Genomic DNA, 13,712 nt, shown 5'->3' on the forward strand with positions numbered 1-13,712 from the left:
TTGGCCACTTTAAGCGGTGTGGACTTCAACTCCCAGAATTCCCTAGTCAGCATGGCTGGCTGGGGAATTCTGGGAGTTGAAATCCACACCGCTTAAAGTGGCCAAGGTTGAGAAACACTGCAAGCAAGCATTCCCACACCTGTTACACTAGGTAATAATCCCAATACTATCTTTACCTTTTACTAGTATTTATTATAAGCAAGAGATTCGCAACTTGTGCCAAGCCATGTTTGAATTAGCTATGGTTTATTGAATGAGCCATAATTAGCTCAGTTCACACAGCATGCTAAGTCAAAACCAAACAAACCAGATTTCACTTTTGCACAATGCATGAAGTTTCATTACTTGGCTATCCATCCAATAATAGAAGGAACAAATATCAGTGGTTCAGAGGCCATGGAGAAATCACTAGAGCTGTGCAATGATTGGACTCAGTCTCCAAAAGTAACTTTAGAACTTGCAAATTGTCCACCAATACTAAAATTAACTACAATTTTAATTAAACCTGAAGTATTGATAAATTGGAAGGCAGTATCAAAGGATTCCCTTTCTCAGGGCATGTACCTGCATGAAAATTTCTGAGCAATACCTGGTGAGGATTCCCAGTGGTCTACAGAATCCTTTGCCTCTTTTTGCAACTGGTAAAAAATCAGAATAAATGATGCAGTTGGAACCACCAGAGCTGTTTGGTACACCTAGAAAATCACAAGGGACACCCAACAGAAGTTTGAATGTTTTCTTCCACCAGTTTGTCATTGCTGTCTCTGGCCTCACCCACACAGCTGCTCAGTTGTGCTCCCCTCCCACAGCTGGCAGGAAATCCTGTGGTCCTAAACCTTGCTGCCCCCGCAGTATGTCCCTATTGTGTACCTGAAATGGGTTTGTGCTGTGCTGCTGTCCATACTGCTTTAACACACAACATTCTAAGAGCTGCGATTGGTGGTTCCCTCTGATAAACTTCTGCCCCTGCCCAACATCACCCACCATCTGATGTGGAGACTGGGCTTCCAATCTTCCTGACAACCAAAAAGAAATTTGTTGTGTGGGAGAACAACTGAAGAATCAGATAGAAGAGGGAGGTCCCCCAGGAAACCAGCAGAACCAGTTGGAGCCACAGGTTTGCCAGTGTGGAACATATCATTTCAGGTAGCTTCTTTCAGGCACACCAATGCATCTTACAATTTCTGCATGTAGCATCTTCTGCTGGGATAAGAAGGAAAACATTTAGGGGCCACAGGTCACCATAGGCACCCAGCTTACCAGGACCAACTCAAAAATAATTTGATGTGGCGCTGGCCTTTGAAATAGAATTATGCCACTTTCGTACCAGTTAGACATCTAACCCACTCTAAATCATAGGGTTGAATTCCAATGAAATGACTATCGTTCTAATGAGATATAATTTTATTGATGACATGCAGTAATGAAAAGTGTAGTAGATAGTTAGCAGTGGTTGTTTATATTAGAAGAAGCACGTGGAAGAAATCAAGGGAGAGCATTCTGCTGATGCAGATGAAGAGATGGGTAACTTTTCAACATTCTTTTAAGCATTACGAGCATGTGAGGATGTCTACACCAAAGACATGAAATGGCTACTCTCTTCACCCAGGAGATACAAGGTTCCAAGAGAGATATCTAAGATGTCTCAGAAAATTCACAGCATCCAGACCAAACTACAATTCCCAGGATTCTTTGGGAGAAGAGAATGTTCATTTGAACTCCTCCTTCCCCTTCTTACTTGTATGGCTTTTTTGTCCATGGATCAATATAGATACCCAATATGGCAGGGAGAAAGGGAGGGGGTCCTTCCGCATGTGAAGATTGGGATATGTATTCCCCCCCAAATGAGCTGTGAAAGTAATCACTGGCATAAGTTCAACATATATTTCTGTGGTGTAGACATTCCCAGAATGCTGAACAAATACTGCAGCACTACAGTTGTGATCTAATCAAGATAGCAGGATTCAGGTGTTAAGGCTGTCTGAATGGGCTTAGTTTTCCCATTGTTGGAGAACAAGACAGAGGCAGTGTAACATTTATTCCGGTCGTAGGTGTAACAGGGTTCCTCAGGATGGTTACATAAAGTGTCTGACCCAAACACCTCTTTTGCACTTTCTGGGGTGTCACATTTGGCACACCTGGAACAGAAGACAAGAAGAGAAACATTAAGCCAAGGGATCCATCCACAACCCTCCAAGGCACTGAGAAATATTCCAGAAGAAAGTTTCAATCTAACTTCCTGTTACTGCTGAAACTGCCAAATGATTTTATAGAATTCCACTCATTTAGAAGCAGCTCCTGCATTTGCCTTTATTAATAGTAGATGAAAACTTAAATTGCTCTATGACTATATTAGCTTCTGACTGGTCAGAAAAGAATAACTTTCCCCCTATGGAGGCCCAGGCCCATGTTGGCAAGGTGAAGAAGTAATCAGAAAAGAGACGAGTGGGGGAAAGAATGAATTCCCTTCCTCCCGTCCTATCCTGCTCAGCAACCCATTATCCAACCTCGTCAAGTCTTCACACCAGGCATGGCTATAAATATCATCTCTACTGAAACCCGATCTTGCAATCAGTAATAGCAGATGCTTCCACATGACTAGATAATTTATTGCTTTATTGCAGACAGGAAAGAAGTCATATATATGCCTGCTGCAGAATACAGGAATCAAAATATATAAATTTACACACACGCACTCCTACACACGCAAACACGTAGGCAGCCCCAAGGTTTGGATCCTTTTCCTTACACCCTTTTGCGTCAACACACTACTTCTGGCCATTCATTTTTCCACCCTTGAGAGTTAGAGACATTTGCCCCACATTTACATAACGGTTCTCTCTGGCCTGAGAGTTGTTGGTTCCAACTTCCCTGCTTCAGCTCTCAAACATGCTGAGGCTGCTTTGCTCTATGAAAAGCAGCTATTGGGGTTGTGTTTATCCATCACAAACAAATTGCTGCTCTGGTAGGATGTACATAAAGGATAAGCTGATGCTTCTGCATAAGGAAGGAAGGCTGAACATACAGAGATAGTTCGACAGAAGAAACAGGGGAAAAAAGGAAAGGAAATGATGAGTATATGTTAGCCAGAAGAAGACAGACACTGGAAGCTGTTGTGTGACAGTCATGACTAACAGAAGAGAATCTCTGTAGCTCAGGGTTGAACTGTGGAGTCCTTGGTGCTCTCTGAGCTTGGTGGTTGGCTTGCAGATGTTGGATAATGAAATGACTGCAAGCCAACCACCAAGCTCAGAGAGCACCAAGGACTTCACAATCATGACTAAGTGGGGAGGAGGATTTTTGTTGGTACTCCTCCTTAAAGAAAAACAACTTATATCCAATGCTATGTGTTCATACAATGTTACTATTAAAGTTCACAATCACCTGGCTTCTGAGCAAAAGAGAGATGCCATATAATACCTTCTCCTCGCACATACAAAATACTACACTACAGGACAACAATGGTTACAAAAGGAGATTGCTTCAATACAAGAACTTTAAGTGATGGTGAGATACATAAAGGTATCCAAAATAGACATCAATTGTGCACATCTGGCCAATAAGCCTGATTTCACCATCCATGCCATATTCGCTGCTTCTCATCCAATATTCTCTAAGAGTAATGAGGTTGTCAAGAACTTGTAATTGCTATGTGATACACTGAGAGATACCTAAACTGACATTAGGTGACTGACTCAGATAATGTAGCAGCAATGTGAGGCTGCCAAGTATTACTTTATTTCTGGTTTTATGGCTGGATTGAAGTTTTAAATTCACCATAGATGTTCTAATGTTTACATTTTTGTTTTGTCAACTCTTAATGGCAACCGCCCATAGTCTCTTTGATTGTGGTGGATATAAATGTGATAAATAAATATTTTTCTCACTATATGTCATTTCTCAAACATCTACGAGGATGCAACATTCGCCTAGGGCAAAATGGCAAGAGAGATGCTTTGGCAGAAGACATACGGAGATGGTACCATTTCAGTTCTGTGCCCATCGCCAAACACAAACATGCCTTGTAACCGCCCGTAAATGTTTTGGTGCCAGTTGAAGTACAGACAAGAGAAAGTCTTACAGTTTGGAGATCTTGTATACAAATTTGGTTCTTTGTGGCGAAGTAGGGTCAGAAATGTTCTCCCGGGCATTGAGAGGAACTCTGGAAAAAGGAATAAAAAAGATTGATTGCATATTGGTTTGTTCTCATGAAATACAACAGGAATGTATCTTTGCCCTACTACAAATGCCTTCCAGTTGTCTAAGACTGCATCTCCCATAATAACCTGCCATCTGTTATATTGGCTAAGGATTGTGGGTGTTGTAGCCCAACAGGTCTAGAGGGTGCTGGGTTCTCTCTCCTCCCACTAGTCTTCCATAGCAACAATACAAAAATATAGCTGTATGTTGTACATGGATAGGGATAAAGTGTGAGCATGATTCTCTGAACCAGTCTGGTAACTCCTATGAAAACATTGGGATGGTAAATGTATGCAATTTTTGGTCAAAATGTTCTGAGGCTAGAATAGCCCAGTCTCAGAATGATTGTGCCAAGGGTGGAATGGGACATTGTGGGTTGGAACAGTTTGATCTCCAGACATTTGGCATATCTCTACTGGATAGGAGAAGAATTATAACTATCCAGATGTTAAAAGTGGACAAATCTGAGACTGAAATATATTCCCATCATCAACATTCTAGTCTACTTATCAACCTCTAGCTCAGACCCAAATCTGGTTGGCTATAATTTCCATGTGGTGGGTCTCAAACACAAATGATATCAGCTCTGACCTCTGCTATGGATATCCACCATTTTGATTTGCCCAACCAGGCAGTCCATGAGATATCCAAACTACCCTGTATTGGGTATCAATGGCCATTAGCCTTGATGGCAATGTGACTGCCTCTGAAGGCCATCTGCTGGGAGACTTGTGGGCTTCCTTGTGTAGGTGGTTGGCCACATTGAGAAGGGACTGCAGGGGTAGATTGGCCAGGGGTCTGATCCAGTAGATGTAATGGTATGTGGGAATGACCTTGGGAGACAGGGCGAAGAGATGCAGCCAAGGGAATGGTCAGATAAAAGGCAACTTAGCCCACAGCAGTAATGTGGATGGGGCAAGCGGCTCAGAAGGGACCCTCCTTAGTTTCTTGGGCTGTAAAGGGGATGGGGGACAAATGTACTTTCAGACTTGTAAGATTCTTTTAATGTAACTTTACATGCACACATATCAACATCCTGTGAGATAGTTTGGGCTGAGACCCAAAGTCACTCTTCATTCATTCATTCATTCATTCATTCATTCATTCATTCATTCATTCATTCAATTTCTATAGCCGCTCATCTCAGCATGTGACTCTGGGTGGCTTACTTACGAACCTCAGTGGCTGGTTGGACTAGAACCTGGGTCTCCCTGCTCTTGAACTGAAAGAGAGTGACTGGCCACAAAGCCCATATGCCACACAGGCCCAAGGTCACCCAATGAGCTTTTACGGCTCAGTGGGGACTAGAACCTGGGTCTCTAGTCTCAGTCCTAGTTCAGCTACTTCACCAATAGACCGCACTTGCTCTGGGGCTGAGAAAGAGGGATTGGCTCAAAGTCCCCTAGGGAGTTTCTGTGGTGGAGGGGTGAACCTGAGTTTCCCCAGTCCTAGTCCAGCACCTTCACCACTAAACCACTCTAGGTCTTGGGATGAAAGGGAGGGACTGCCCAAAGTCACCCAGGAAGCTGCTGTGGCTGAAGGAGGACTAGAACCTGGGTATTTCCCATCTTTGTCCAACCTCTTCACTAGTACATCACTTTGGCTGTCTTGTATTTTATGGTCTAGACCAATATTTCTCAACCTTGGCCACTTTAAGGTGTATGGACTTCAACTCCCTAAATTCCCCAGATAGCAAGGGAGTTGAAGTCCACACATCTTAAAGTGGCCAAGGCTGAGAAACACTGACCTAGACTACCACAGTCTCCTCAGTGTGGCACCCTCCAGATATGCTGGGATGGCAACACCTGTAATTTGGCTGTGGAATTCTGGGAGCTGTAGTTCCAAAGCATCTGGAAGGTGCCAGGTAGGGAGACTGCACTACAGTTTCGCATGTCTTTTGCCAACACTGTTTGACACTGAGTCCAGAAAAAGCTTCGAGAGGTACAAAAAAATTGGGGTGTGCATGAGTTCAGGTTGTCCACTCTTACTCCAGAAGCTGTGCATCTCTGTCATTGCCCCATTCCTTTCTGTGATTATGCCTTTGTTATATACTGACAGAAAAGCAAAATGCAGAGAGAAGATAAGGCAACACTTACATGATGCGGATGTTCCTCTCCAGGATCTTTTCTTGAGGGTTCTCTTTATCAGGGACAAATTTTGTTGTCACCTTTACACACTGACACTTGTTATCCACCAGGATATGCTCATCATCTTCCTGCTGCCAGTAAGCTTAAACAAATTAAATGCTTCAATGAGGCAACAAAAAAGTAAGAACATTATCTAATGTCATTTTGTCCAGGGTTTGATTTTATCCCATGCATCCAGCAGTCACGACAAAACAAGGCTGGTTGAATGAGAAGTTGTAGTGTTAGTGATATTGAGAATTGCAGCTGAAAAACCCTGGAAGCTAAATTTAGGGTGGCTGTAAAGGTAACTGAAACCCCAGTCTTTCAAGATGTATTTTCAGGCACAAGTCATGATTCTGCAAGCTAATCTTTGGGTTACACATAAATAGTTGAAATTTGCTGCGTCACCTCTTTTGCTCAGCTTTCTGCAACTTGGTGCCCTTTAGAAGGCTCAGACTTGCCATTTCACAGGGAGATGCTGGCCTATCACATCTGGAGGGTGCTAGGTGTGGGAAACTGATCTGGACCAATTCCAAATGGTGATCCTTGGCATCTGAAGCTGGGATCTTCTCCAGTTCAGGTACTTGAGCTGTAAGGATTTGATCCAGGGACTTTCTGCATGCAATGGCTGTGTCTCCACAAGATGCATGATTAACTGAACTACAGTTGTAATGAACTCTCTGTTGCCTGAGTTGCATAGTGTATTGAACTATCAACTAACACACTGGCTGGGTTTGTACAGCACGGTGAGCCCCAAATTAGCCAATTGCATTTTGGCTCCATACATTGTGCAAACCCAAGCCAAACCCGGTGTTCCAGCTTTGATTCCCAATCAGCTTCCCATATTCTAACTGATCAAAAAGGCAGAGTTTGTAGACCCAGTCAGACCTTTGTTATCCAGAATGTTGCATCCAATTTATGGGTAGCATTCTTCTGTGGAGGCTTCTGAATGCAGAATGCCTGAAGTCTCTTTTCTTCTAAAAACCTGTGGACTACCTGTAGTTCTAAAGCTGCATTTCGCTTTTGGCCTAATTTCATCTTGAGTTGCCCTGATGTCTAACTCCCTTTACCTGTGGCTCCTTCCCTGGAAGCTGCTGTGTGAAAGACAGAGAGGAAGAGAAGAAGAGGACAGAAAGAAAGAAAAGGAGAATTTAGGAAAAGAATGGCTGCCCAACACTCACATTTCTTGCCTGATCCAGCCCTATTTAATGTGTGCCCCCCAACTGCTTACTGGGGGAATGAGGCACAATAGAAAAAAGATGGTCCATCTCTGTCTCTTGTCCATACAGCTCACTCAAAGGCTGCCTTTCTTAAAGTTTTTCTAATGACAAGTCTGTTGTGTATATGAGTGGTTGTTTTAATCTTTAATCTAACTTTTTCAAGGTCTTTAGTATCAGTTGGTCTTTCTCCTTGGAGAGACCACGATGGGAAAAGCTTTAACCTGTTGAGTTGATCATCACTTAGTTTTCAATTTGAAGGGCCCAAGATTCCATTGAGTAAAAGGGGGCAGCTCTGTTCCAACCCCACATTTTTCTCTTTCCTTCTTTGCACAAGGTCATGGTCACATCTAATGTCCTCCCATCTGGGCCGCTTTCCTGATTTTAGCTTCTGCATTTACTCAACCTTCTGAGCTACTTCTTTTTTTGGATCTAAGAAATATAATGAAGGGTGTTTCTGTCAGAAAAGGGCTCTGGCAATCCAGTCTGAAAAAGATATAGCCACAGGCAAGATGGTAAACAGAGATGTCAAAATTCACATGGTAGATGTGATATATTCCATTCATCTGTTTAACTGGGAAGGAAGCAGAACTTCATAATTTAGCATGCTCCATACAAGCAAATCAAACAGTTTTGTCATGATCAAGCACCTTAGGATTATTGTTTCAAAACAAAGCTCCAAAAGTGCAGGAGATGCGACTTTTTAAATGTAAGAAACACCAGAATGCTCATTTTATTGAATTAGAAGTGTTTAAATTAGGTGTCACTCTGGATATTTTTATGTGTACCCGCCTCTCCCCCATCCCATTAAAGCAGGATAAAATAAGCATTTTATTCCAACATTTCTTACTTTTAATGAAAAGCCATTATGGTGGTCAGTGTTTAATGCAACATAAAAGTTTTACAACTGAAATTATAAATCCTAAGGTTATAGAAAGTTTCTGCAAAATGAGCACAGTAAAAATATATACTGTTAGTAATATAGTAGGAAAAAGACACACTTGCTTTTACTAACTTACTTTTAAAGTCTCCTACAAGCCCCATCGAGAGATGTCCCAGTTAAAGCAAGGGGGGGTGCATGTGCGCACACAGACACCCACCCACCTCATCTTAAACCACCTAGCAGAATATATTAAGCCTCCTATCCCAGGATTATTTACTTTCAAAAGGTCTTCTAGCAGTATCATTAAGAGACGAATGTGCCAGTTAAAATGACGGGCAAATTCTTCCAGGCTGCCTTGACTCTTGGTAACCGTCACATACCTGTTACAAGAACCGTACTGCAAAAGATGATCCCGACTCCACAGAACATCCATGAGAGCTTCATCTTCAACTCTTATCTTCAGGTGCTCTCTACAGTGTGAGCTAAGAAAGTCAGTGTGGAACTGCTGCACACCGTTTTTTTCTGAAAGACCAGCGCTGGCAACAAGCTAGCGGTACTGAAGGCTGTGACCAGACATTGTGAAACCACAAGCTATTGTGGGCTTACTGATTAAAGAGGAAACCACCCCATTCTTTGAAAGTTTGGCTAGACAGTAGCATTTTCTCTTCCCCACCTTAGTTATTAATTTTTTTATTAATCTTGATAGTGTTTTGTGGACTGAGAGACACACCTAAATGGATTAATTAAAAGGACAGACATGTAGTATAAATGGATATTATGGATGTAAATGGATATAAATAAGTGACAGAAAATGTATGAGGTGACAAGCATGGCTGGCTGGGGAATTCTGGGGGTTGAAGTCCACACATCTTAAAGTTGCCAAGTTTGAAAAACACTGCTTTGGAAGGCTTGATTAGCAAATTAATATTGTCTAGTACTGCAGTCTTCAGCAAAGGATCGTTACCTTGTCGTGGTGCTGGAGCTTGAGCACCTCAATGATGCCATGAGCTAAACCGTGAAGGGCCACCCAAGAGGGGAAGGTCATGACAGAGAGGTCAGACTAAATGTGATCCCTGGGGAAGGTAGTGGCAACCCACCCCAGTATTCTTGCCATGAAAACTAAATGGATCAGTACAACCAGAGATATGTCGGTATACCATCGGAAGATGAGACTCCCAGGTCGGAAGATGGTCAAAATGCTACTGAGGAGGAACAGAGGATGAGTTCAACTAGCCCCAGACGTGATGACACAGCTAGCCCAAAGCCGAAAGGACGGCTAGCAGCCGACAGTGCTGGTGGTGAACAGTGAATCCGATGTTCTAAGGATCAGCACACCATTGGAACCTGGAATGTAAGATCAATGAGCCAGGGCAAATTGGATGTGGTTATTGGTGAGATGTCAAGATTAAAGATAGACATTTTGGGCATCAGTGAACTGAAATGGACTGGAATGGGCCACTTCACATCAGATGACCACCAAATCTACTACTGTGGACAAGAGGACCACAGAAGAAATGGAGTAGCCTTCATAATTAATAGTAAAGTGACTAAAGCAGTGCTTGGATACAATCCAAAAAACGATAGAATGATCTCAGTTCTAATTCAGGGCAAGCCATCTAACATCGCAGTGATCCAAATATACGCCCCAACCACAGATGCTGAAGAAGCTGAAGTAGAGCAGTTCTATGGGGATCTGCAGCACCTACTGGACAACACGCCTAAAAGAGATGTTATTTTCATCACGGGAGACTGGAATGCTAAAGTGGGCAGTCAAATGACACCTGGAATTACAGGTAAGCATGGCCTGGGAGAACAAAACGAAGCAGGACATAGGCTGATAGAATTTTGCCAAGACAACTCAATGTGCATAACAAACACTCTCTTCCAGCAAGCTAAGAGACGGCTTTATAAATGGACTTCACCAGATGGACAACACTGAAATCAGATCGACTACATCCTTTGCAGCCAAAGGTGGCGGGCATCTATACAGACGGTAAAAACAAGACCTGGAGCTGACTGTAGTTCCGATCATGAACTTCTTCTTGCACAGTTTAGGATCAGACTAAAGAGATTAGGGAAGACCCACAGATCAGCTAGATATGAGCTCACTAATATTCCTAAGGAATATGCAGTGGAGGTGAAGAATCGATTTAAGGGACTGGACTTAGTAGATAGGGTCCTGGAAGAACTCTGGACAGAAGTTCACAACATTGTTCAGGAGGCGGCAACAAAATACATCCCAAAGAAAGAGAAAACCAAGAAGGCAAAATGGCTGTCTGCTGAGATGCTAGAAATAGCCCAAGAAAGAAGGAAAGCAAAAGGCAACAGTGATAGGGGGAGATATGCCCAATTAAATGCAAAATTCCAGAGGTTAGCCAGAAGAGGTAAGGAGTTATTTTTAAACAAGCAATGCGCGGAAGTGGAGGAAGACAATAGAATAGGAAGGACAGGAGACCTCTTCCAGAAAATTATAAACATTGGAGGTAAATTCCAGGCAAAAATGGGTATGATCAAAAACAAAGATGGCAAGGACCTAACAGAAGAAGAAGAGATCAAGAAAAGGTGGCAAGAATATACAGAAGACCTGTATAGGAAGGATAACAATATCAGGGATAGCTTTGACGGTGTGGTCAGTGAGCTAGAGCCAGACATCCTGAAGAGTGAGGTTGAATGGGCCTTAAGAAGCATTGCTAATAACAAGGCAGCAGGAGACGACGGCATCCCAGCTGAACTGTTCAAAATCTTGCAAGATGATGCTGTCAAGGTAATGCATGCTATATGCCAGCAAATTTGGAAAACACAAGAATGGCCATCAGATTGGAAAAAAATCAACTTATATCCCTGTACCAAAAAAGGGAAACACTAAAGAATGTTCAAACTATTGAACAGTGGCACTCATCTCACATGCCAGTAAGGTAATGCTCAAGATCCTGCAAGGTAGACTTCAGCAATTCATGGAGCGAGAATTGCCAGATGTACAAGCTGGGTTTAGAAAAGGCAGAGGAACTCGGGACCAAATTGCCAATATCCGATGGATAATGGAAAAGGCCAGGGAGTTTCAGAAAAACATCTATCTCTGTTTTATTGACTATTCTAAAGCCTTTGACTGTGTGGACCATAACAAATTGTGGCAAGTTCTTAGTGGTATGGGGATACCAAGTCATCTTGTCTGCCTCCTGAAGAATCTGTATAATGACCAAGTAGCAACAGTAAGAACAGACCACGGAACAACGGACTGGTTTAAGATTGGGAAAGGAGTATGGCAGGGCTGTATACTCTCACCCTACCTATTCAACTTGTATGCAGAACACATCATGCGACAAACTGGGCTTGAGGAATCCAAGGCTGGAGTTAAAATCGCTGGAAGAAACATTAACAATCTCAGATATGCAGATGATACCACTTTGATGGCTGAAAGCGAAGAGGAACTGAGGAGCCTTATGATCAAGGCGAAAGAAGAAAATGCAAAAGCTGGCTTGCAGCTAAACCTCAAAAAAACCAAGATTATGGCAACCAGCTTGATTGATAACTGGCAAATAGAGGGAGAAAACATAGAGGCAGTGAAAGACTTTGTATTTCTAGGTGTGAAGATTACTGCAGATGCTGACTGCAGTCAGGAAATCAGAAGACCCTTAATCCTTGGGAGAAGAGCAATGACAAATCTCGATAAAATAGTTAAGAGCAGAGACATCACACTGACAACAAAGATCCGCATAGTTAAAGCAATGGTGTTCCCCGTAGTAACATATGGCTGTGAGAGCTGGACCATAAGGAAGGCTGAGAGAAGGAAGATAGATGCTTTTGAACTGTGGTGTTGGAGGAAAATTCTGAGAGTGCCTTGGACTGCAAGAAGATCAAACCAGTCCATCCTCCAGGAAATAAAGCCAGACTGCTCACTTGAGGGAATGATATTAAAGGCAAAACTGAAATACTTTGGCCACATCATGAAAAGACAGGACACCCTGGAGAAGATGCTGATGCTAGGGAGAGTGGAAGGCAAAAGGAAGAGGGGCCGACCAAGGGCAAGATGGATAGATGATATTCTAGAGGTGACGGACTCGTCCCTGGGGGAGCTGGGGGTGTTGACGACCGACAAGAAATTCTGGCGTGGGCTGGTCCATGAAGTCATGAAGAGTCAGAAGCGACTAAATGAATAAACAACAACAACAGTACTGCAGTACAACTGGTAATTCAATTTTTTTTCTGGAATACTGGAGATAATACTTAGGAGAGTCCATCAGCACATTAAAAGGATAGCAAGTGGCACAGAATAAATTTAGCTGTAAATAGTCTTCGGCTAATCTAAAAGACATTGATTTCCAAAGGGATAACTCCATTCCTGTAGTCTTTTACAGCTGAAACCACAGATAGTCTTGTGGCATCTTAAAGAATAAATACATTTATTATCATCATGTAAGGTTTTCTGAATCACTGTCTTACTTCATCAGCCCGAGAGACTTATAAAAGGAGAATGTGTGTGCGCATGTATATATACATGTGTATATATACACACACAAGGGGTGTGTGAAAGAAGAAAATGGCAGGGTTACCTGGGGACAGTGACCTCAAAGCAACAGACATTCTTGCATTGGATAGCAAGTTAATGTGAGTCCTGTGGTAAGGAAAAAATATGATTTTTTAAAAATCCCTGAGCAATGGTTTTACATCTAATAATACTAGGGCAGACCTAAAGGAGGCATTGGCACCAACTGATAATCAGTGCCAGACCTGTTTGGTCTCATGATCTTGCTCCGTTTACACCTGTCCATGTGCTGGGTGACTTGAAACTGGAACAAAGCTTGTTTTTCCTCTGAATTTCTGCAGTTCTGGAAAGTTTGTAGGTGGTTTGTTTTTCCCATTGGTGCAGCAGAATCCATGGGGGGATGGGGGAAGGGGTCAAAAAAGTCAAGGTGGCAATCATGGCACCAGTATCAAAGCCTTGGCCCTTATGATGTCAACACACATACAAAAAGGACAAGGGCTTTGATTGTGCTACTGTGACCACCACCTTAACTGCTTTTTCATTCCCCCTGCAGACACTGTTGCATTGGTGGTCACTCTGTTCTCATTCCACCTAATTGCTCCTGGAACTTAAAGCAACCTTCAGTATCCTATTTGTAGGCATTGTTGATGTCTTCTTCCCCCTCAAGCCTGCACAGGGACAAGCCATCATGATTACCACCATTGGTAAAAGTTCTGGGTTTAAAAAAGGGTAATATTCTATTACTTCACTTTCACAGCTTGTTTTTAAATGCAGGTTTTTAAATGCAGGAAGAATAGCCTCAT

General features: G+C 42.6%; 1 protein-coding gene across 1 annotated transcript; it reads right to left on the reverse strand.

The window, feature by feature from the left end:
* Nucleotides 1-1,386: 1,386 nt before the first annotated feature.
* JCHAIN (joining chain of multimeric IgA and IgM) lies at nt 1,387-8,912 on the reverse strand. The gene is made up of 4 exons (XM_063310047.1): nt 8,807-8,912; nt 6,297-6,429; nt 4,082-4,162; nt 1,387-2,138 (listed from the first exon to the last, which is right to left on the reverse strand). The coding sequence occupies exons 1-4, from the start codon at nt 8,868-8,870 to the stop codon at nt 1,946-1,948; spliced, it is 471 nt and encodes a 156-aa protein (XP_063166117.1). The 5' UTR covers nt 8,871-8,912; the 3' UTR covers nt 1,387-1,945.
* Nucleotides 8,913-13,712: the final 4,800 nt, after the last annotated feature.

This window comes from Candoia aspera, chromosome 8 (genome assembly GCF_035149785.1).
Source record: "Candoia aspera isolate rCanAsp1 chromosome 8, rCanAsp1.hap2, whole genome shotgun sequence".
Taxonomy (NCBI): Eukaryota; Metazoa; Chordata; class Lepidosauria; order Squamata; family Boidae; genus Candoia; species Candoia aspera.